At 48.2% G+C, this 25,324-nt stretch overlaps 1 protein-coding gene across 2 annotated transcripts in view; it reads right to left on the bottom strand.

Moving 5' to 3' along the window:
- The window catches only part of TBC1D2 (TBC1 domain family member 2), a 50,075-nt gene extending 25,025 nt beyond the window's left edge, over positions 1-25,050 (bottom strand). For both annotated transcript variants that reach the window (XM_066367580.1, XM_066367579.1), the window contains exons 1-5: positions 24,559-25,050; positions 20,438-20,579; positions 15,232-15,379; positions 8,480-8,613; positions 4,990-5,186 (exon numbers count right to left, since the gene is read on the bottom strand). In XM_066367580.1, the coding sequence (XP_066223677.1) occupies positions 4,990-5,186; positions 8,480-8,613; positions 15,232-15,379; positions 20,438-20,579; positions 24,559-24,912 (975 nt within the window). In that variant the 5' untranslated portion in view covers positions 24,913-25,050. The remainder of the gene's footprint in view (positions 1-4,989; positions 5,187-8,479; positions 8,614-15,231; positions 15,380-20,437; positions 20,580-24,558) is intronic.
- Positions 25,051-25,324: the final 274 nt, after the last annotated feature.

Raw genomic sequence — 25,324 nt, 5'->3', positions numbered from 1 at the left:
ATGAGCGACGCCGCACTTTGCTGACCACCAATGAAAGAGATGCCCCTTCCGGAAGTGCGGTGGGGGACGGATAAATGGCCTCAGGAGGGCTGTAGTTTGGGGACCCCTGCAATAGAGGAAACACTGTGGCAATCCTCAGGCTAGGCCACACACAGAGAGCTTCACTCAATCCATTTGTGCCCGGCTCCCTCAGGCCACTAAGGCTGGTGTAATGAAGAGCCAGACAGCAACAGACCTCAATTTAGTCCTTGGCAGAGCATGTGATTCACATGGAAACTCAAGGCCTGCTTGATGCCCTTGAGCCTCCAACCTCTCCAGAACCTATCTTACCCCAAAGCAGGGGTGTGGATTCATTCAGGACCAGGATCAGATTATCAGAAGCCAGGCAGCCTAGCCGCCAGCTCCACTGGAACTGGACGGTCTTTAGACTGTCACTGAGCTCCACGCCAGCCTCATCCGGTAAAACACTCGGTTTCCTGGAGCCACAGTAACTGTATCCATGCCAGAGCATTTAAACAAATAGATCAGTTGGATAGGGCTATTTGCTAAGAACAATTCTATTTTGGAGGAGAACTGCTCCAAACCATGACTTTAGCCTGACTGGGCAGTGGCGCAGTGGATAGAGCGTCGGACTGGGATGCGGAGGACCAGGTTCAAGACCCCGAGGTTACCAACTTGAGCGAGGGCTCACCTGGTTTGAGCAAAAAGCTCACCAGCTTGAGCCCAGGGTCACTGGCTTGAGCGGGGGGTTACTCGGTCTGCTGAAGGCCTGCAGTTAAGGCACTTATGAGAAGGCAATCAATGAACAATTAAGGTGTTGCAATGCGCAATGAAAAACTAATGATTGATGCTTCTAATCTCTCTGTTCTTGTCTGTCTGTCCCTGTCTATCCCTCTCTCTGACTCTCTCTGTCTCTGTAAAAAAACAAACCAAAAAAACCCCCAAAAAACAAAAAGCAAACCATGACTTTACATAAGAAATTAATGACGAGACCAAATTAATGAGCATCTTCTGAAACCTCAGTATTAGTGGCTCTTCCTTCTCTGCTTCTCTCTTCCAACTTTTACCTAGCACCCACTCAGTGCCAACCCCTAGGGCCAGCTGCTGAAACCTAGAGATTGACTGGTCATACGTCTCACCTTCAAAAACCAGGCTGGTGGGAGTGAAGGTGAACCACTGTAAAAGAGCCATTTCCTGCGACTGAGAGAAGCAGGTGTTTGTGGGGGCCCAGAACAGACAGCAATGACTTCTGCTCGGGGTGGAGGTGGGGGGAAGATCAGCACCTTCTACAGAAGGGCATGTCAGTTTCAACTGACCCCTAAGAACAGAGAGGGCCAGAGATGGCCAAGCAGCTGGCGGGAGGTGAGGGTCAGTAGGTGGGAGGTAAGGGTCAGCAGGCAGAAGGTGACGGCAGGAAGGGTCTTCCAGACAACTCAACCAACAGCTCAAGCAAAGCCCCAGAAAAATGAAAGAGCAGGTGAGGAGCTGTGGTAGTTCTTGGGTGTTGTGGGAAGTGGAAGAGGGTGGTTGCAAACAAAACCGGAATGTTCGGAATGAAAAAAAATAGCTTCCCAGAGCCCTGCTGAAAGAGATTAACATTCCTGCAGCTCCTAGATAACTGAGAAGCCCAGAGCATTATCTGGTTCAGCTGAGATTTGGGGATCACCTTGGTAACTGCTTGGGGACATTACCACCAGACACCACTGTTCAGACTTGCCTGAGGCTCAGAACCAGGTGGGTATTTTCCTCACAAAATTGTGAGTCCACTCTGAAGTCCAATTTATTATATCAAGCTGTTTTCCCCTTCTCACATCTGGCTCTCAAAATCCAAGACCACCAAGACACCAGCCCAGAAGGCTCTCCTCTCACCTCAGGATCCCTGCAACAAGGTGAGACAGGAAGAAAGGAAGGGGTGGTGGTGGGTGGAGCCAGAGTAAGAAGCGTAAGATGGCGTGGGAATGGATAGCAGATTCAGAAAACCTGGAGGCTGGGAGGCCCAGGAGACAAGTCGAAGAAAGGAGAAGGGAGATGACTAAAGGGACCTATCCCCACTAGTAGAAAAACATGCAACAATTGAGTGCTCGCAACTCCCAACCCAGGATCTCCTACTTCTCCACGATGTGTAGTTAATGGATTTTGCACTGAAATGCTTCTTTCAATTTCTTTAAAAACGGATATAAGCCATGTTCACAGCAGCATTATTTACAATGCCCAAGAGATGTAAACAACCCAGCATCTATTGACAGTAAGCAGGTAAAATGTGCCCAACGCACACACTGGAATATTACTCAGCCTTAAAAATAAAGGAAATCCTGCCACATACCACACACAGATGACTCTCGAGGGCATTTTGCTAAGTGAAATAAGCCAGTCACAAAAATGCATGCACACACCAGATAGAAATATTAAAAGCAAAAACAGAAGCTTGTGATCTGGTTTTTAAGCCGCTTTTGTCCTGTAAAAACAATATAAAAGGAGCCACTTCACGTGGAGTGCACGCTGAAGTCTTCATGCTCTGCAGCAGCCATGTAGTCTGAACTCTCTGGCTGGGGTTCTAGGGAAATGACAGGCTGCACTCTGCCCCCACTGAGCTTCCTGAGCAAATTACATGCCTTCACCAAATAATTGTGAGTGAGCTGTGTTGGCTCCAGAGGCCCAGGCAGGGCCCGGGAGGAATTCCTCATCCCCAGCAGCCAACAGATGGTGAACATCACCACAAACCACAGCCTTCCATCTGCCGGAGCAGACGGTCTTCAGGCTCGGTGCAATTCTGTCAACTCTGAGAGCCCGAGTCCCCTCGCCAAGCAGCCACCTGGTACTATCTCCCGGAGTACAAATCTCTTGTGCGGCCAGACTGCAGGGGCCTGGGGTAGATAATAATTTAATGGGTATCAGAGTCGCTCTGTAGTTTAATATGACACCAGGAAGCGCAGAGTTTGTGCATTTTTTTCCGAAGAGCAGTTGTGTCTGATACTGGGCTGTGTCACGAGACCATGGAGGAGGCACCTGTGACGAGAGTCCTGAACCTGGAGAAAAAGACCAGGCCCTCCACAGCATCCAATGGAGTTTGAGATACAAACTCTTAAAGGAACACTAAAGCTGTTGGCAACGGCCACCTGGCTATCTGAGTCAGAACAAGACGCCCAGCCCCCACGTCCTCTGGGAGCCTCAGGTAGAAAGATGGAGCCTTCCCACTGCAGAGACCCGGGAGGGGCATCCCGCAGATGTGGGCCCAGGAAGGCCAGCGCTATTTCCCCAGCTGAGGAACTGGACTTGGAGAGCTGCTCTCCAACCAGCACTGGAGTGCCCAGGGCTTGGCATCCCAAGGGTGCGCAGCCTCCTCTGCCCTCTCTGGGCGAAGCGTTGGCCTCCTTTTCTCCTTCACCCTTTGGTTTTGGTAGCCGGGGGCAGGTGAAACCCCAGAGTTGGTAGGGCCGGGCCTCCCCCTTCCTGACGTGGAATGAAGATCTGACCGCCGTCCTCACTGCTATGCCCCACATTCCTGGAAGCCTCACGGGCTCATGTGTGGACTCCTCAGAAGGGTTCTTCTCAGAACCCCTCGGGGTGGGGGTGTCATTCCTTCTAAGGCAGGAAGGAATCAACAAAAAGGGCGGGGAATGCCAGTGACTGCTAAAATAACCAAAGCCTAATCTGCTGGGCGGCTGCCGGGGACCAGGCCTAGGACATGAATCTGGACACAGACCTCTCCAGGAAACATGTTTCTAACTCCATTTACAGAGCAGGCTGAGAGGCTAAGGAACCTGCTCAGGGCTAGAACTGGGGTCCGCACCATCTTAGTAAAGGCCTATGCTCTGAATTACCCACTAGACTGAAATGCATTTGTGAGATGAGTCAGAGAACCCACTCATATTGTGGGTCAAAAGCGAAACCACAAGATTCGGTCTCCTCCCACTACCTGACAGGATTGAGGTTTGCTGGAAAGTGAACTAGTAAAAAGTCCAGATTCTTTAATGCTTTAACAACTTCCTCCTGACATTTTCGCTCTAACTGCCGGGAGTCGCCAACAGCCTGGGCGGCCCTCACTGATGTCCGAGACCCTGGCTGCATTCCGTGAAGAATGGCGCATCCTCCAGGACTGCAGGGCTGCCAGGGGCAAACCGAAATGAAACCTCGGTCCGCGGGGCCTATGTCATGTGACAATCCATAATGCCTTAGAAGGAAAGGCCAAGTCAAGGGAGGCTGCCCCATTTCCTAGAAGGAAGGGGAAGATACAGCGAAAGGAGAAGCAGTGTCTGCATCCCAGATTTCTCTTCCTGTCCGGGCTCGGGTCTCGGACTTAAGTTGTCGTGGTCCAGGGATCAGGCAGCTGCTACTACAGCTAAAGAGAGCCCCTGCCCCGTGCTGCAGCCGCCTCGCCTCCCTGCCATGTCACCCTCACTGCTTCATGAGGTTGCCCCTGGATGTGAACACAATTTACCCTCTGGGTGGTAGGGTTTTTAATGACTTTCATGCCTGTGCAAGTGTATGAGCTGTTTTCTACAATGACCATGTAGCTCTTTATTAACGGCTCTAATTAACTTCTCTATTAAGCCTAAATCTTTCCCCCTCTTACTGCCCCCTGTTGGGTCTGACTCAGCCCCAGGGCTGGAAGAAGTGCCTGCTTTCTCTGACCCATGATGTCCTTCAGAGTTACGCCCACTTAGCAGCCCACAAGATCCCCTGGTTCCTTTGGTGGCCCTTCCAGGACCCTCCATCCAAATCACCTTTGTCCAAATACTGTCCCTCCTCAGGTGTGGGGCCAGACCACGCATAGTCCTTCAGGAGGGGCCTGAGAGGCAATTATTAAAGTCGTCTCCAGAGACCCTGCCCTTGGTAGCTTTCTGTCATCTAGTTTGAGTGGCAGCATGTTCCCAAGTAATCAACAGTGGAGCATTTTCAACCACCCAGTTTGGTTGTTAGGGACCACAGACTGGCATCTACCCGGAGGGGTATCCTGGAGCCCGGGGTCTCTCTGGGGCCAGAACCCACCTTCTGCGACTTGAGCTCCTTGGTCAGTACCAGGACCTGCTGCTCCAAGGCCAAGGCTTTCTCCTGGGCAGTCCGGTTCCGTGTGAGTCCTTCAGCAAAGAGCGGGAAGGTGCTGTTCTGGAGCTTGGCTTTCTGAATGAAATTGGCAGTCAGCGAGGACTTGGGCATAGGCTTCAGAGAATCTGCTGGATCTTTCCCTGATCAACAGGAGAAACGCAGAGGTTATGACCAGGGGTCTTGGCAATTCTCAAACCTGAGCTCGCTGCAGAGCACCTGGAGGGCTTGGTCAAGTGCAGACTGTGGGACCTACTCCCAGAGCACTTCATTCAATAGGCCCGGGGTGGGCTTGAGAAGTTGCATTTCTCAAACATCCCTAGCTGATGCTGATGCTGCTTCTAAGGGCTGGTCTAAATGAGCACTATTACACCGTGCTGGCCAGGTCGGTCAGCCCTTCCTCTAATCTGCCTGTCCCCTACCCTTGGGTCCCAACCTGCAGGGGTACCTCAGACTACCCTGCTGCTGTCTGCCAGGTGGTTGCCCCCTCAGTCACAGGCTCTGTCAGAATCCCACCTCTACTCTCTGAGCAACTATCAGAGTGCACAGACCTGTCTCTTGACAGGAACACGGAGTATCTCTACTCTGCAGTCTTTTTTTCCAAATGTTTATTTCATTGATTCTGGAGAGAGAGAGAGGGCAGGAGAGAAACAGGAACATCTATTCCTGTATATGATCAACTGGGGATCGAACCAGCAACCTCAGTGCTTTGGGACGATGCTCTAAACAACTGAGCTAGCCCACTAGGGCCGTACTCTGCATTCTTGCCTGAGAGAGTAGCTCAACCTCTTATTTGATTCCTACTACAAGCTAAGTTAGGGGACGTATTTTCCACAATTAATTGCTTCAAGGCTGCACAGTCCTTTTGTTTCCTCTAGAGCCAGGTCAGCAACTAATGGCCCACAGGCTACTTTTGTAAATAAAGTTTTATTGAGACATAACCACACCTGTTTGTTTGTGCATCATCTGTGCTGGGTTTACTTCACAAGGCAGAACCAAGTACTTGCAATGGGGACCATATGGCTCACTAGGCCTCCTATATTTCCTATCTGGCTCTTTACAAAAAACCTTTGCTGACCAGTGCTTTTATTCTTAAGTCAAATTCAAGATCAGAGAGTCACTCATTCAGGCCACCCTGTCCTGCCTTGTCTTCAGCCTTTGCTTTAGGGACGTTTAATGGCCCTGGTCTGCAACCAGGAACATTTAATGACTGATTATATGGTTAAGGGACCTTTAGAATCTTAGTTACATGGCACATACACATCACGCCTGTTATGAGGCCCCAGTACAGAAAACGCTTTGCTTCTTCCAAGGAAATACGTGTTTGGTGTGATGGACACTGGAACTAATCTTACCACTGCAGCTCCCTTTTTGCAGTGGCTGCTGGGATGCTCAGAGCCACATCTGCTGCCCACCCACATCTACTCTGAAGGCTCATACCTAAATTTTCTAACCCTAATCACTCACTTTCTTTCCCCAGATATGTATTTTAATAAGCTATCCCCAGACTAAGGTGTTAAAAATAAGGAGATGTGGAATGGGATCCCAGGGAAGGGGGCAGGAAGGGCTTGGAGGACAAGCCAAATGACTTAGCACCTTTCTCCTGGGGACCAGGGTGAGAGCCAGCCAGTCTTGAACAGATGACAGGAGCTAGTAACTCCTCAAACTTGCTGGGTACTAGAACAGAATGGTCTTGTTCCAGATTTAAAAGAAATCCGATCGAACTAAGAGCAGAGCAGCCCGCAGAGCTCCGAGGACGCGGTGCCTCTCTCTTCCCGGCCCAGGACTCTAGGCAGTCGGACTCCAGGCTCAGATCCGGAGCCCCGCTGATCTCCGCTGTCTCTATCGCCCACCAGCCCTGACCGCAGGCCGCGCAGGGATCACTGTGCTCATTTTGCAGTTGGAGAAAACAAGGCCTAAGGCAGCGTTTCTCAATCAGTCCCCTAGGATTTCGTGGGAGTGCCTCACGGCTGACTGAGAGGGACAAAGGTGGGGGACCAAGGGGTGCCCAGACTCCCAGCCATGACTCAACTCAGCTGTTACCTGCTCCGTATATTAGAATTTGTTTATGCCATGAAGGTTGCATGGCAATGAAGATGTAGTGTTAAAAATCACTGGTTTAGGAAAAGAGGCTTCAGGCCACAGGATGGGGCCAGAGCGCTGGGCCTGAACCCTGGTTCTGTCACTCACAGTGAGGTCGTGAGCCAATCACTCCATTTTCCTGCCCTCGGTTCCTTCATTTATTAAATAACAACAACAACAGTATCTAATGCTCAGGCTGTTGTAGAGATTAAACAGTTTATGCAGAGAAAGCGCTTAGTTCACATGGTTGAAACCTAAAAAGGTTCTGAGTGAAAAAAGCCAATCAGAAAGGACATGTATGATTCCATGTGAACAAAGTATCCAGAACAGGCAACTCGACAGAGACAAAAAGCAGATCAGGGGTTGCCTAGAGTTGGAGGGAGGTAGAGGTTGCAACTGATGGCTCAGGGATGTAGGGTTTCTTTTGGCAGGTATTACAAGTTTTCTAAAATTGATTATGGTGACAGCTGCGTAACTCTGAGTATACTGAAAGTCACAAACTGAATACTTCAAATGGGTGAACTGTACGGAATGTGAATTTTATCCTAATACAGCTCTCACCACCACCTCCTGCCCCCCAACAGTGCTTAGAGTAGCTCTGGCACAAAGTAACTGCCATATACAAGTGCTAGTTTCATTATTATTATTGATTCAGCATAGGACTGCTCTTGGGCTGTTCTTGTGGTCTGCGAGGTCTCACCAGGCACTGCTCCAAAGGGCGCTTTTTCTACAGTCACTTTTTCAATGGCCCAGGGGTCTTCTCGCCATAAGACCCTTTAACGCTGCTTCGGCCACTCTTCTCCTAACTCTAAGTTATGTTCTAAGGGCACCAATGTTACTTTCAAAGAAGCTGCCCTCCTCCAATGGTGAGGTCCCTCGCATTGTGTGACAGACATAATAAAGCACTCTGTCACAGCTGGGTGGGTACCTGAAGGTCACCTGATTCGCTTTTTCAGGCAGATCTTACCAATTTTAATAAGCCTTTCCTTATACATTTTTTAAAAAAATTAAGAAGGTAAGTGAGATTTTCCCTTATAACTTCAAGAATCATGGCTAAGAGTTTCAGTTTGGGAAGATGAAGAGAGTTCTGGTGATGATGGAAGTGCTGTTTGCAGAAGACTGTGAATGTACTAAAACCACTCAACCGTACACCGAAACTGGTTACATCGTATGTTATGTATACTTTACCACAGAAACAACAACAATAATAAGTCATGGCTCCTAGACTCATACACCCGGGGGAGTGGCCCGGGGAGTTCCATCGCTGACACACAAAGGCACAGAGGCTGGCTCTGGGCAGGAGCAGGGCACTCACTCGGTCTCTGACGGCAGCTCAGACCTGGCACAGGCTCACCTGGGGCACTGGGGTCGGAGGGTGAGGGCTGCTCCTCCCTCTGAGGCTCCCTGCCCAGTGCAGAACCTTCCTCTGGAGGTCCATGGCCTGGTCCTTGGGCCTGCCTGTTGCCTCGGATGTTGCACATCGTATTTCTGTAGGAAAACAGAGGAACATGAGGTTGACAGTCCTGCTATTCTGCCCCTCTCTTCCCACCTGTCACTGCTAGAGCTCAGACCCCACCTCTACCCTCAGTCATGGCTTGATCAGTCTGCTAGACAACAGGTAGCCTGTGTGATGCACCCCATCTGAGCCACTCTGATGCCCCCACCTCCCCTCTCCACTATTCCATTGTACTTATCACCTTCCACAACACTGCTTATACACAGTACACGCTGACTCCCCTGCTCCAACCCCACTGCTGGAGTATAAGCTCCATGATGGCAGGGATGTTTGTCTGTTCTGTTCACTGAAGTACTCTGAATGACCAGAACAGTGTCTGAAATATAGAGGGTTCTTACTACCTATGCATTGACTGAATTTTGAACAGACTTGTCAAACTAACTTTCCTAAACCTTTCACCTAGTCTTGTGACCAGCTGGCTCAAATATACCACCAGTGACTCCCTACTTCTGCTGAGAAAAGTTCCACACATCTCCCAGCATCCTCTGCTCTTGCCTTCTTTCCCTGCTCCTATCTGTTCTCTCTGAAGCCTTCACTGGTCATCTCAGCCTCCAAGCAGCTCACTGTACTTCATGAATGGGCAACTGTGACCAAGTACTTGGCTAGGCTGAATAATGACGATGTCTTTCCTTCACGACTGGGCACTAACCTACCTGCATGTTGCTGGCACCTGGCACTGGGGTTGCACGTGCCCAGAGTGCAAGGTCAATACATGTTTAGTTTATTGGAAGGAACAAGGTAGCACCCTAAGGGGGGCCTAGGACTAGGGAACACAGAGAAATTTATAATGAGTCAGATGAAAAGGCAGTTCAATTGAGTTAATTTTCCCTTCACAAAGATATAAAAGTTTGCATATTCCAAAATTAATAGCAAGAAAGAAAAAATGATTAAAGGAGTTTAGTAGGTCAGTGTTTTTCAAACTACAAGTGATAAACCATTGGTAGATTGTAAAATCAGTTTAGTGTCACAGCCAGCATTTAAAACACAAAATGGAAAACATGAGAACGTATCCCATTTGGAGAGGCTCAGTTTTCTGTGAAATATATATGTGTGTGTACTGAGCTATTTCTCACTGTGGCCATGGTCAACAGAACACACTGCGCTAGGAAGCCCCTTATTTAAGGGCAGCAGTAGTGTGGTCAGAGAAGAGGACCCTGGAGTCTGTAGATCTGTGCCGGAATCCTGGCTCTATGTCACTGTGATGTACAGTGTCGACTTCTAGCAATATAGGACAAATTACTCTGTCTGAAAAACCTTTATTTCAAAACACCCAGATGGTAGATAAATACAAAACACATTTCAAAACTATTTTTGCTGAATTCTCAGGAAAGTAAGAGAAATTTCTAGGTATTAAACATGAACAAGTAGGCGAAACTTAAGTGGAAAGTCTAGAGGAACATAAACATGTAGGTTACTGTTCAACAAATGTAGGCATACCTTGGAGAGACCTTAATTTAAAAATACCTTATTGTTAAAATTGCCAAGCCTGCTCAAAAATTGGCACTAACAGACTTGCTCCGTGCAGGTTACCACAAAACTTTAATTTATAAAAAAACAACAACAACCAGTCTCTATGAAATGTAACAAAACAAGGTATGCCAGTATTCAGTCCTTCCCCTCTACCTCTGTGGGAGCCCAGCATCTCCCCGACCCCCTCCTGACTCTGAGAGTGGCCACGTGACTTGCTTTGGCCAAAGGGAGTTTAGCAGATGTGATGTAGGCTTAAACAGTGCTTCCATACAGGACTTACTCTCTTGAGGAACATGTCTGAGGTAGCTGCTGGTGCACGGAAAATGAGATACACATGTAGAACTAGATCTTACCAACAGCTAAGAGTCATGACCAGGTGAACCTAGCCTGTATCACCTGAACCCACGTGGGTGCAAAATAAACGCATATTATATAACACTGAATTTTGAAGTGTGTGTTTGCAGCATTACTGTGAGAACTGACTAGGCTAGACATCTGTCCAGGGATCAACTGTTTTGTTTTTTTATACCGAGATATAATTGACAAATAACATTTATTTATTTCAGATATACAACATATTTACTCAATATATGTATATACTGTGAAATGATCACCACGGTAAGTCTAGTTAGCATCCCTCATCCACAGTTACACCTTTTTCCTTGTGATCAGAGATCAATTGTTGATACCAAAAACCTAAAGCCTTGTTTGCAACAGAGGAAAGAAAGTAAGATTTGGGCCCATACAAAGTATGGAGTTGAAATTGAAATTTTATACAAAGCTGGGACTCCTGAAAATCCATATCCTCTGTGAAGAGGCAAGTTAGAAAAACATGCCTGCTGGCAAAATTAACACAAGTAAATTCTAGGTGAGAGCTATGCATATTAAAAAAAATTGTGTTATATCTTTGTTTGGTTTTGGTATCAGGGTAATACTAGCCTTATAGAATGAATTGGGAGTGTTCCCTTTTTGGGGGGAAGAATTAGTGAAGAATTAGTATTATTCTTTAAATGTTTGGTAGAATTCATCTGTGAAGTTATCTGGTTCAGGTGTTATTTTTGTTTTTATTAATTTTTGTGGGTATTTGGATTACTAATTTTTGATTACTAAACAGTATCTTTTCATGTTATAGGTCTACTCAGACTTTCTATTTCTTCTTGAGCCAGTTTTAGTAACTAGTGTCTTTCTAGAAATTTGTCTATTTCATCTAAGTCAATGGTTTAGTCAAATTTCTGGCCAGTTGCAAAAGAGGTAATAACATCAGGGTGGTTAACTCTTGCAGACCAGCATGAAAATTCTGGCAGACCCAATGGTCATAGACCCTATAATCTTCATACAACATCAAGATGGCTAATTCTTCTACAAACCAGCACGGGACTGCAGATCAGTGGTTGAGAACCACTGATCTAAGTTATCCAAATTGTTGGCAAATATTTGTTCAGAGTCTTCCATTTTAATCTTTATTATTTCTGGGAGATTGTAACCAGCTGGCTCAAATATTATTTCTGGGAGGTTGGTAGCATTGTCCCCTCATTTGTTCTTGACTTTAGTAATTGAGTCTTATTCCTTTCTTTTGTCTAGCTAAAGGTTTGTCAATTTTTTCAAAAAACCATTATTTAATCTGAAACTTATCTTTAAAAAAAATCCAGTGTTTTGGTATAGTTGGGTCCAAAATAAGCAAAGAAACAGACTGTACTACTGACTGATGGAGGAAAAACTAATCAGTTTAATCAACAGAGAAGGCCCTGGATGGGTGGCTCAGTGGATCGAGCATTGTTTCAGTGCCGAGGTTGCAGGTTCAATCCACAGTCAGGGCACATACGAGAAGCAACCAATGAATTGTAGAACTAAATGGAACTAAGTGGAACAATGCGTTGATGTTTCCTTCTCTCTCTTTTCCCTCCACCCACTTCCTCTCTCTCAAATCAATGGGGGGGGGGGGAGAACAGAGAAGAAATTAGAATTCAGCACTCCTAATACCTGACTGAAATTCAGCCTCTGACTCCTTTTACTCTGTTATTAAGGTCCTACTTTAAGGAGTGCTTGACTCCTTGGGCTAGTCATTTCCCCTTCCCAGTTATTATTTTCCCCATCTAAAAATAAAGGGTGATAGTCGTACTAAAAGAATGATGACAACTATCAGAAGCACTATCTACTGAGCTGAGCCCCATTACAATGTATCTCACAAGCCACAAGCCACATTACTTGGAGAAGACCCAGGGACAAATCCCTATAGCCAGAGTAACTGGCTAGGTGAGGCGACAGTCACTGCTGCCCACACTTTCCTTTGATGAGGAACTGCAACCTCCCCAACCTGTTCCGGAGCTCACAAGCAGTCATTCCTGGGGTGTGGGAGACACAGAAACCCCAAACTCAGGGCAGGAAAGGGCCTTCTAAGCTCCGGCCCACATCGCCTCTGGGGATATGGAGCTCACTAACTACAGACACAGACTATGTGGCCTCTACCCAACCAAACTATTATGCTTGGAAGAGGCACCTCCATTTCATAAATGTATTGACTTAAGTTGGAGCAGATCATAGATCATTTTCTGTATGTTTCTCTCCAGGTCTGAAAGTCCTGCTCAGCATGAAGGTAGTGGTCATAAAGAAAACCTTGGGCAAGCCATTTATCCTCTCTGAGCCTGGTCCCTCACCTGCAGTGGGGATGATGAACATATTCACAACAAACAATTAGACCCTTTTATGGACTAGGGACAGGGGTCTAAGCTGAGCGCTAGGAACACAACTCATTTAACCCTCAAATACATGCATTAAATGCATTTAATCCTCACAACAGCCCAATGGAGTAAGTACTATTATCACCTTCATTGTACAGAGAGAACTGAGGTTCGGAAAGGATAAGTAACCAAAGCCACAGGATGGTAAGTGGTGGCGCTAAACATCAGACAGGGATTGTCTGTCTCCACAGCCTGAGAACTTAACTTTTATGATAGCACCTAGCAGGGTTGTCCAGACAACTCAATGAGAGTATAAAGCACCCAGTACAGTATGCTGCAAGCTCTTACTCCCTTCCCCAGGCTAGGACCTGGGCTCATGGCAGACCCAACGGCAAGCTCTAAGACCAGGCAGGGCAAGGGTGTGCAGGAGACAAGGCAACCCAGACCTAACTGGGCTCTCCCTAGGGCAATTCCAACACTGCCTTATAATTTCTGTGGGTTCTTGCAAGTGTCAGGAGGGAGGTGACTGACTGATATCCTGAAACTTCCTTCCTTTCTTTGTCTCTGCATGTTCTGTGCTCCACTTCTGCTATTTACGGCCTTCATCAGGCACAGACCTGGCTCAACCTTGGTGAGACCACCTGGATACGGTGGGTACTGGCTAGATGGCTGGACTTCTCAGGGCCCCTCAAACCTCCCATCAGGCTCACGATGCACCCGGTTCCCTCCAACTCCTTTCCTCCAACTCCTCCAGAGAGACGATCTCCAGCAGGGCACCCCCCTGTCCGATCACACTGGGGGCCCAGCCACGCCCGGACTCCTCAAGTCTCTCTTTACATCAGATCTTTCTGAGTTCCAGGTTCCTCCATCCTGGGCCTGTTGGGTAGTTCTACCCCCAGGTGTAAGGAACACTCATGGTCTTTTCCCTAAAAGCTGTTTCTGTCCTGGGAACAGTATCACTACCCCTCTAGTGACCCAAGCAAATTCAAACACTGAGACTGACAGAGGGAAATGCTATGCCGGAGTCACCCAGAGCTAGGGGTCTCTAATCTACTCTGTCCAGCCCAGTGAGCAATCTATTCTGCTTTCCGAGAGGTCCAGTTTGTCTGAAGTCCTCACAGAAAGTTCACACCCAAATAGAATCAGTACTGGGTATAGTCTAAATTCTCCCAAAGCTTCCATTCCTCAGTCAGAGCAACAATAGTAGCAGCAGATAATAGCATTTATTAAGTGCCTACCTATTGCCAAGCAGTTCTAAAGCAGCTTGCGTGCACTGACCATTTAACCCCTGTGCTAACCTTACAAGGCAAGTATTGCTAAATTTTCTATTTATTAACAATTAAGTGCAGCAAAGAGAAGTCAAACAACTTGCCAAGGATACCATAGCCATGACTGGTAGAGTCAGGATACAAATCCTGGCGGTTTGACTCCAAAGCCCAGGCCACATTGCTATCTTCTTATAAACTCTTTAAAACAACGTGTGTTGAGCCTGACCTGTGGTGGTGCAGTGGATAAAGAGTCGATCTGGGAATGCTGAGGTCGCCAGTTTGAAACCCTGGGCTCGCCTGGTCAAGGCACATATGGGAGTTGATGCTTCTAGCTCCTCCCCCCTTCTCTCTCTGTCTCTCTCTCTCCCTCTCTCTCTCCTCTCTAAAAATGAATAAATAAATTAAAAATAAATAAATAAACTTATTAAAAAAAACAACGTGTGTCGATGGGAAGCTATACACATAATACGTTATTAAATAAAATAAGCTAGGATAGACATACAAAAAATTAAACCTTAAGAATGAATAATTTTCCCTGGCCAGTAGGCTCAGTGAATAGAGCGTCGGTCCGGCATGCAGATGTCCCGGGTTCAATCCCTGGCCAGGGCACACATGAGAAGCGATCATCTGCTTCTCTTCCCTCTTCTCTCTCTCTTTCTCTCTCGCAGCCAGTGGCTAGACTGGTTCAAGCGTTGGCCCTGGGCACTAAGGACAGCCCTCTTGATTCGAGTACCAGCCCAGATAGGGGTTGCCGGGTTGATCCCGGTTGGGGCACATGCGGGGACATGTCTGTCTCTCTATCTCCTCCTCTCATGTAGACCTTTATGAAGCCATCACCACATTACATTCAGTATTATCTCAATTACGCAGGTCAGTGTATAGAAAAGGAGGAAAGAGAAACACCAAATGTTAAGAATGCTTGTCGGGGTGATAGGTTATGGATAATGTTAAAGTTATACCTTTCGAGATGTTTCTAATTTCCTACAAAGAACATGCACTACTTTTAAAACCAGAACAATGAATGCAATATTTTAAAGTAATGAGGTGATGAATTGAAAAGAAAGCCCAGGTCCCTGCCAGGCCCACCTCCCTCCTGGGACTCACCCAGTGACAGTGAGCTCTGGAGAAGGGGCTGCTTGCCTCTGGGCCAGCCCCTCCGCCCCCTAGCACTTACTGTATTTCCGTTCCCAGGTGCTTGAGGGAAATGTTCTGAAGGGCCAAGGGCATGGCAGGGGCCGGCTGCAAGGCGGCTTCCACACCCACGTGTCCAGGGGGCGTTTGCACGGGGCACAGGAACTCCTCCAGCTCCGCCACCTCTTGCTCTGGGAACAAAAAAAGGGAAATCACCCACCAGGGTCACTGCACCTGGTAAGACAGACAGGTGGGCGCTATCACTCCGCTCCAACGTCGGGAGCTGTCTGAGCAAGCCTGTGGGCTGCCGGGCTGAAGTGATCGGGGCTTGTAGGAATGAAGGTGGATCCCGCAGTGAAAGCACAGGCTACCAAGGGGTTCCAGAGCCAGAGCTGGGGTTGCTAAGAGGACCCAGAGAAGGAGCTGACAGGACAGATGGGGTGGGGGTGGCTAAGAAGAACCCTCATCTGACTGGAACGGCAGAGCCCCCTGGGGGTTTCAGCAGGGGCCTGAGGAAACCTGGCTGACTCAAAGGGGCCACAACTGCGGAGCAGGGACACCTGAGGCCAAGCCACGCTTATGCTGGGGGGGCGCTGTGACACACTCGATCACTTTTTCTCTTCTAGTTTCAGGTTCCATATTTTTAAAACTGGAGGGCCACTCTGCACCTGTCTCCTTCAGAGTTCAAGTATATAAAAATGTTTAGAAAACCATCAGGTGCCATAGAGGCTCATCTTTCAAAGTAGTCTTTGATCTAGAATGGGAGCTGATTCAAAATAACCGAGGTTTCCTTGTTTATCAATACCTTAACATCTTTGTTCTCCCTTCTTCAGAACAAAAATATTACCATGTCTAAGACTTTAATGTCCTGGCAAATATTTCCCTAACTGCCAATATCGGTTTTTCTCTTTTTTAAAATAATTTTATTTATGGAGTTTAGAAAGAGAGGAAGGGGGAGGTGGAGAAAAAGAAACATAAACTTGTCCCACTTATGCACTCATTGGTTGATTCCTGTATGTGCCCTGGATGGGGACTGAACCCACAACCTTGGTGTACCAGGATGACACTCTAACCAACTGAGCTACCCGGCCAGGGCAATATGTTTTTCTTTAACTTCTACCTGTTGATCTAGATCTACTCTGAGGCCACAAAGAAGTAAGTCTTAGGGGTAAATGTCACCACTGGGGAACAGCAGCTCAGAGAGGGTGAATTTTGTGACCAAGGTTGTGCCCACAGCTGCTAGTAGAGTCATGGATACAACAGAGTCCCTCATTTTCTTTATTACAGCAGCCTTTTTAATGAGCAGACAGTTCCAAGAAGGGAGGGGTGCCCAGGGAGGAACAAGCTCCCAGGGCAAAGAGCGTCCAAAGGATCAGAGGCGCATGGTGGCGATGCCACAGGGAAGGTTAGCACCAGGAAACAGAGTTGACCCGAGACTCTGGTCTACGGCCTCCAGGCCCCTCTCCAGCCGGGAGAGATGCCCTCGTGAGGTGACCGCACAAAGAATTTTCAGCAACATTATTATTACTATGCTTTTAAATATTTTTATCAACTTTTTTTTTAGATTTTATTCATTTTAGAGAGGAGACAAAGAGAGAGAGAGAAAGAGAGAGAGAGAAAGGGGGAGGAGCAGAAAGCATCAACTTCCATATGTGCCTTGACTAAGCAAGCCCAGGGTTTTGAACTGGCGACCTCAGCATTCCGGGTCGACGCTTTATCCATTGCGTCACCACAGGTCAGGCTCAGCGACATTATTTCTAATTCTCCTTTTGCCTAACCGTTAGAGGCTGCCCCATCAGCAGTAGGAAGAAGTAATCTCCTAACAAATAGGGCTTAGGCTAGCAGGTCACTGGCTTCCTGGAGGGCCCTGGACACACGGCCAGTTGCCTCCTCAGCTTGAGGCTGCAGGTGTGAGTCTGCAGACTAGGGTTCAAGTTTCAGCACTGACATTTTCTTACTGTAGGGCAGGTCCCTTGGCCTCTTTGACCTGCAGCTTCCTCTTCTAAATTGGGAATAACAGTAACTATCTCATAAGATTGTTGTGATGATTAGATAGATGATGCATGTAAAGTATTACAAGAGTGTAAGTGGTGTGCATATTTTTATTATGATATGAATTTATAAAAGTGCTTTGTAGAATGTATTCTACTCTGGCAACATGTCATTATTATCTGTCTGATGGCTTATCTTTGAATTTGTTTTGGCTCTGTAAGACCAATGTTTAGGTGAAATATAAAATAAAGGCGCGAAGACTTAAAAGCTATAGAGAACATAGCTTGTGGACACTCGAAGGCAGTTACGAAACACTCCTGTACAAGATGAAGCGTCTGTGACTCAGAGTCAGACGTGAGTCAGCAGGCCCCTGCTTCCTCCCAGGAAGGGCAGAGACTGCAGAGGTGGGGCAGCTGACTCCAGATTGCCAATCCAGGGCCTGCCAGCTTGCTCAAGACACCAGAAATGTCTTTCTGGGTCAGCTTGGGAAGGTTTCACAGTGGAAACGGTCCCTTGGCCTCCTTGACTCACATCCCTGCTTCCTGTACCTCCCTAGCGTCTTCCTTGGGAGACTGGTGCCCTGGTCACCATGACAACCACTGCTCTGCCTCCATGCCCGCAGCAGGAGCTGGCCCAGAGGAGGCCTACCAAGGATGCTGAACCAGAGCCACAGAATTCAAGAACTGGGAAAGGGTTCAGCACAGTAGGTCCCAAAGCTACTTTTGAAAAAAAATTTTTTTTAATTTATTGATTTTAGAGAGAGAGGGGAGGGAGAGAGGGAGACCGAAACATCAATTTGTTCTTGTATGTGTCCTGACCAAGGATCTAACCCACAACCTTGGTACTGGGACAATGTTCTAACCCAGAGGTAGTCAACCCTTTTATACCTACCGCCCACTTTTGTATCTCTGTTAGTAGTAAAATTTTCTAACCGCCCACCGGTTCCACAGTAATGGTGATTTATAAAGTAAGGGAGTAACTTTACTTTATAAAATTTATAAAGCAGAGTTACAGCAAGTTAAAGCATATAATAATAATTACTTACCAAGTACTTTATGTCGGATTTTTGCTAAGTTTGGCAGAACAAATTTTTTTTTTTTAAAGTTTGGCAGAATAAATCTTTATAAAACAACTTACTATAGTTAAATCTATCTTTTTATTTATACTTTGGTTGCTCAGCTACCGCACACCATGAAAGCTGGAATGCCCACTAGTGGGCGGTAGGGACCAGGTTGACTGCCACTGTTCTAAGCAACCTATCTATCCCGCCAGGGCCCAAAGCTACTCTTTCAATAACCTGGTTCTCATTTCAAGTCAGGGAGGGTTTTTTTGACGCTTCTGGTCCAAGGCTAATGGGGAACTATGTCAACTCAGGTTGAAGTTTTCAGCAGGGATGTCTGGCTCTCTGAGAGGTAGGGAGTGGGAGGTGGAGTAAAAGTGTAGAAGGAAAAATAAATAAACCCTTCCCCAAAGAAAGCCCTACAAGCATAAGACATCCAGAGGTTCTCAGAAGAAATTACTGTATGATGATTATTAGCAATAGGAAGACACAGTTCTAACAGTAATAGTACATAAGCACACGTGTAATAATATTATTAGGACAGCTGCCCTGTGTTAAGCACTATGTGCTTTGCATTATGCTAGAGGCTTTACATTCTTTTCCTCGTTTAATTACAAAACTCAATGTATTTGCTCATATATTCACTCAATAAATATCCAATGTGCCAGGTAGGGCACCAGGTACTGGGGACACAGGTGACAAACACACGGCCTGACCTTTGTGGGCTAGTGGGCAGAGACTGACAAAGACTCTCTAATTAGAACACAATGTGATCAAACAAAACAAAACGACAACCACCACAATGTGACAGCCCTCAAGAATGATCTGAAAGTGTTGAGGACTCATCGAGTCCAGCTGGCAAAGCCCCAAAAGGTTTCCAAGAGGTTGGCAAGAGGAGATGACACTAAAGCTTGGCCATCAAGTAGGCGGGGGGTTGCCAGGCAGAGGAGAGTGGCGGTGCCGCTGGGCTGCTGAACGGGGAGCAGACGGGTGAGACCAGGAGGGCTGTGCCTGGGACAGAGGGGCAGCCAGGGGAGGGCGGGGCTCCGCTGTCAGAGAAAGCTCCCTCCACCTGCAGTAAGGAGGATGGTGGGAGGTGGCAGGCTGGGGCATGGGAACACCCAAGAGGAGGCTGCCATGATTTTCCAGCTAAGAGCTGAGGCAACGGCAGTGAAGGGGGCCGGCTCCAACGTATAGGCCAGAGGGAGACGTGGCCAGCACCGGTGACATACTGGACTGGCTCACTGAGATCCAGGAGGACACTGGGTGGCTCCTGGTTACTGGAGCAACTGGGTAAATGGGGGGATTTACTGAGGGAAGGAAAACTAGGGGAGCAGGGTTAAGGGCAGATGAGCTCAGTTTGGGACATGTAAAACATCTGGGTGTAGAGGTCTAACATGTACTGGGCCGCAGTCCTGCCCTCAGCGGTTTGGCTCCATGCTAACTGAGGATGAGGCATCTTAGACACGCTGCAGAGCTGTGCTGGGACCTCATTCTCTATGCTCCTGCAAGGGCAGCTGTGGGTGGTCTGTCCTGATTCTAAGATCTACCAGTCACACTCCTGGTTTCGGCACAGGGCTGGGAGGATGTGATCTCCAGGACTCCTCCATGTCGGGATAGCTGGGAAGTTCTAGGATTTAGGATGAAGAAACTTCATTTGCGGGCCACATAAGGTGAAAGATTCTGGCTTATGCGAACACCAGGGATAAAATCACTGGTCTACCCAACTCACGGCACAAAAGCATTTGTGTAAAAAAACAGCAACAATTACTGCATATTTTCATTAACCTTCCTCACAGCAGCTCTGAAAGTTTCCCTTCTTCAGACATTCCCATAATAGGCATCGTAACAGTAGCTGACATTTTTGAGCTCTGACAATATGCAGGCATCGTTCCAACCACTTAAGGTGTATGGGTTCATTTAATCCTCACCATAACCCTAACAAATAGGTATAATTTCTTTATTGACCTCATTTTACAGGGAAGGAAACTGAAGCTCAGAAAGGTTAAGCAACTTGCCTAAGACCACACGAGATTAGGATTGGACCCAGGCAGCCTGGCCTAGAGACCATTTCCTTGCCCTCGATGCTATACCGTTGCCCTAACTAACCCTCAGCTCCTCCCACTCACTGCCAATAGGAGGCAGAGGCTCAGTCACCAAGAGCCCTGGGTGTGCACAGGAGGCGAGCCCGTGGTACCTAGCTCAAGGCGCAGGGCAGCCTGGTTCCCAGCCAGGGTGGCGTCAGGGGCGGCGGGAGGCGCAGGCGGGCTGTTGTGGAACTCTGAGCGCTTCGTCTGCAGCTGCTGCAGCCAGTACAGCATCACGTGCCTGGTGGCGGCCTGGGAAGCAGAAGGGTTAGTTGGCAATGCCCTGTGCCCATGGGGTGGCACTGGGTGTGGGGTGTGGGAAGGTCAAAGGAGGAGGCTTGGCAACTCTCTCCTTCCCAGAAAAAATAAAATTCACTATGACTGGGTGCCCACCTCAAAAATACCACACGCTTCTCATCCACAGAAGATAATCAGGCTCCGGTCTCAGCTCAGAGGTTCCTTAACCTTTCTGGGCCTCAGTTTCCCCATCTGTACTATGGTGATGACAGCACTCATTTCCCAGGGTGGTTGTTATGGGGGTGAAATGAGGTAATGAAGCGGCCAGTGTAGCACCTGACATACAGCAGGTGCTCAGAATGGGCTCCCTGGGTAAAGGGATTTGGAGGCGCTAAGAGAGAGGTCAAGAGCTTTAAAGCTCTGACCTGGTACCATCACTATCTTTATCTCCCTGTGTGACATCTCAGTGTCTGACCTGATTTTTTGTGGAATGGAGACTTCCTCTTATTCTGGGATGCACTGAAATCATGCATATGACTAGGGACTGGAGAGCCATTTTGCACAGTACAACAAAGTAGCACCCTCCAGACAGCCCCAACCAGGTAATGGCTATGCTGGTCATTGGTCCCCCAGCAGTGGATGGTCCGAATACCTATTCTCACATCCGTTCTGTCTCCAGATCCTCCAGGACGGAGGCAGGGCAGGAGGGGTCAGTCACTTCCATGGATGGAGAAACTAAAGCTCTGAAGTGGCTCAGGCAGGTGGCATTAGAGCTGGTCCCGGAACCTTGGCTCCCACTTCTTGACCAGAGCTTTGTTGTCATTTATGGCCAGGAGGTGTGGCTTATATACAGCTGGCCTGGGATCAGCTGGGCACAGAAGCTGGGGCGCTGGCTGGGAGTGGACAGTGAGCCTCACAGAGCTGCTCACAATCATGGCCACATGAGAAACGCATCAGGCTACAGGCAGCCAGGGCAAGTGCCCCGTCAAGAAGCTCTGAGGTGAGGTGTGCACAAGGCCAGGGGGCTCCACGAAAGAGGCCTGGGTCTCTCCCGGAGGCACCCAATAAGATAAAAGAATGCCCCCCTATCTTCTCTTTCTATGCACTTTCTCCGAGAGACCTCAGGCCCTCCCAAGGCTTCACCATGACCTTGTGCTGACAAGCTCCAGCCCGTTGATACCCAAACCCATCTTATTAATTTACTGGACAAGTGTATACTGAGCATCTACGATATGTGTCAGGAACTGTGGCAGACGCTAGAGATACTGGAGTGAGCCAGTGGACATGGCTTCTGTTCTCTAGGAAATTAAGGGTCTACTGAGGGGGACGTACCTCTGGATGTCCTATGGTCTGCTCATCCTGGGTTCACCTGTCAGCAAATGGCCGGCCCAACCAGGCGGTTGCCACTACGGGAGCCGACCCTGACTCCTCTCGCATTCCTCCTGCCTCACACCCCTCTCCACCGTCACTGACCTGGCTCAGCCACTGTTCTCTCGCGATGACCTCCTGGTGGGCCCCCTGATCACCACCCTCACCTTCTCCTAATTAGTTCTTGACCCAATAGTCAGACTGAGCTTTTGCCACCTACTAATATAATAGTGCTTTCTTGCTTAGAGCTCTTTGCCAATTTCCCACAGCCCACAGGACAGAGTTCAAGCGCCCTGTCATGACTCACAAATGCCCCCCCTCCCTTGGGCTAGGTTCTTCCATTCCATATTTTGGGCCCCTCTGGACCCCAGGCTCCTGGGATTTGCAGGGGTACTTTGGGCAGTAGCATGCTTTCCTGAATTTGTTCACGGGGCTCTCTTTACTTGAAAAAACATTCTCCCTCTTTGTCCGCTTGTAGGAAACAATTTCCTCTTTCAAGATTCTGGTGTCATCCCCTCTTCTATGATGCTCTTTCTGGATAGCCCCTCCCACTCAGTGGAACTGACCCCTCCTGTCACACTTTCCCGGTATAGACTCCCAATGTCTCTATATAACATTCTATTGTGCGATCCAATCTCCCTGTCAGCCAACAGATCTTAAACTGAGCATTAGGGGGCGGGTGTGATTTTGCTCCACACCTCAGTGCCTAGCACAGAGCTGGGGAAATGGACACACACACACACACACACACACACCAATGGAAAAGTAACAGACAGGTTGGAGACACTGTAGACAGCATTCACCTTGTGGGAGGAGACACAGGACCTGTAAGCCACATGCCCTCCGAAATGCCTGCCTTCCCTGGGTGGAATTCCTGGTTACCATTATTTTAACTGATCCCCCAACCCTGGTCACCGGGCAGGCTGAGCCAGGAAAGGGAAACTAAAGCTGTGGGCTGCATTTGTGGGCCTCAACAGATGTCCAATTGGCTGGAGGTAAGAGTGGAAGGGTGGGAAGATGGGACGGGGTGGAGAAAGCTATCTCCTGACACATTCTTCTCTGATGAGTGTGAATCCTGGAACTCTGCGCTCAGACCTGACTTTCCAGGTAAGGTCTGGGACGCCTCCTCTGGGCATGAACATTCTGACCTTGGTTCCATGACCATGTGTGTTCATTCAACAAACATTTATTGAGCACCCATCAGGTACCACGTTGTACTATAAGTGCTGGGAGTAATTCAACAATTTGTAGGTGCCTCTGATGTTCCGGATGCTTACACATCTTGTTTTAAATCACAAACTACCTACATTCTGAGAGGTTAAGTAACTTGCTCAGGGTCACACAGCTAGTAAGTAGCTACTGTAGAACTGGAATCCAATCCCAAGTGGCCTTTTCAATGTTTCAGACTTTCTCAGTTAAACATGAAGATTAAACAAAACCTACTGACTGGGAAAACAGGTTTAGATATGCCTTCACAAACCACCGAGGCTGATCGGTGAAACTAAATGTTTATCTCCCGATACCTGCCAACATTTTCTCAGCACTCACTCATCTTGGCCCCAAACATCAAGAACTGTGTGATTCAGAATCCAGGCCTTGAGAGAGGATTGCAAAGCTCATATTTTGACTATATCCTTCAGCCCCAACTAAGCAAGTTACAGGAACTGCCTTTATCAGGCACACCCAGAAGTAAAAGTTTCCATACAGTACTGAGAGGCAGAAAGACTAGATTCCAAGTGTGGATGCCCAACCTGGGGCTAGTCACTTCACCTCTCTGACTCAGTTTTTGTTTGTTTGTTTGTTTTTCTTTTTTTATAAATTAAGTTTAATGGGTGACATTGATCAATAAGAGCACCTAGGTTCCTGATTCACTTATTTCACTCCGCATAATGTTATCAAACAAGAACTGCAGGATTATATACATTGGTGGGACATAAAAACGAGACTAAAAGACATGGACAGGAGTGGGGTGGTTGGGGGGGGGAGGGGAGGAGGGAAAGGGGGAGGGGGAGGGGTACAAAGAAAACTGGATAGAGGGTGACGGAGGACGATCTCTCTTTGGGTGATGGGTATGCAACAGAACTAAATGACAAGATAACCTGGAAATGTTTTCTTTGAATATATGTACCCTGATTTATTGATGTCACTCCATTAAAATAAAAATTTATTTATTAAAAAAAAAAAAGCACGTAGGTTCCAGGTAAACATCTCTAGAGCATTTGAACTGTTGATTGCGTTGTGTGCCCATCACCCAGAGTCAAATCATTTTCCCTCACCATGTATTTATCCTTCTTTACTCTCTACACCCCCAGCCCACTCCTCCTAGAAACCACTTTACGGTACTTTTACCTGTGCCTATGAGTCTCAGTTCTTTAACCCACCACTGTGGGATATATATACATATATTTGTCCGACCCACACTATGGATCCAACACTTTGTGGGAATCCCATGAGGAAATGGGTGTGAATGAGCTTCCCAAAGTCCAAACACCTGGGCACCCAGGGTTCACTGGGCGATCGGGGTCCGTTATCATTTTTCCAGTGAAGTGTCTGTGCCCACCCACCCGCGCCCGGACGTGCCCTGGGAACTCATCCCTGCAGAAAAGGGAAAAACCACTCCATTTACCTTCAGGGTAATAATCCGGCTGGGAGTCTTGATTTCGAAAGTCCCCTCCTCGCCGTCCGCCTTGCAGTCAAAGACTGCACAGGAGAGGTCGATGCTGTCCAAGGGATTGGCATCCTGCGCGGTCCGCGAATAATACAGGTGACACTTCCTCTCGTCGTAGAAGAACCAGCGAGATTTCCAACCCCGCATGGGCCCCTTGCCACCAAACTTACATAAGTATCCACAGAGTTTCTTGGGGACCGTTTCCGGGGGCCCGGCGCAGCCCCCTGACTCCTCGGGAGACAGCACCTCGGGCTCTCCGGACCCGGGGGCGCAGGAGCTAGACGCCGGGGGTTTCTCCTGGGCGCCCTCCATGGCCACTCTGACCGCGGTGGAGCTGGAGGACCACTGCCGGATTCGGGACAAATCTCCGAGACCAAAGGGAACTTTGGAAGAAAAGCTCCGCGAGGGAGCGTGGCCGATGGTGACCCACCTTTAGGAAGGACGCGGCCGCCTGCGGTGAGTGCGCCCCACTGGCCGAAAACCCAGCAGGGAGGCTGGTCACACTCCTCCCGGCCCCGCGGCAGCCAGACCACGCCCACCAACACGCCCCCTGTCGGCTCCTCAGACCCGCCCACTTCCTGCTTTTCTCTGCGACTGTCAGCCATCTTTACTAAGGGCAGCTGCAGGGCGTGAGGAGGCTAATGGTTGAAGGCGAGGTGTCACTAGGCTAGGTTGACCTAAGGGAGAGAAACAGGAAGAGACTTCTTTCATTGATTATGCTGCC

Source organism: Saccopteryx leptura, chromosome 2, assembly GCF_036850995.1.
Source record: "Saccopteryx leptura isolate mSacLep1 chromosome 2, mSacLep1_pri_phased_curated, whole genome shotgun sequence".
Taxonomy (NCBI): Eukaryota; Metazoa; Chordata; class Mammalia; order Chiroptera; family Emballonuridae; genus Saccopteryx; species Saccopteryx leptura.
Note: the sequence above shows the minus strand (reverse complement) of the source record. Positions and strands in the feature narration are given on the sequence as shown.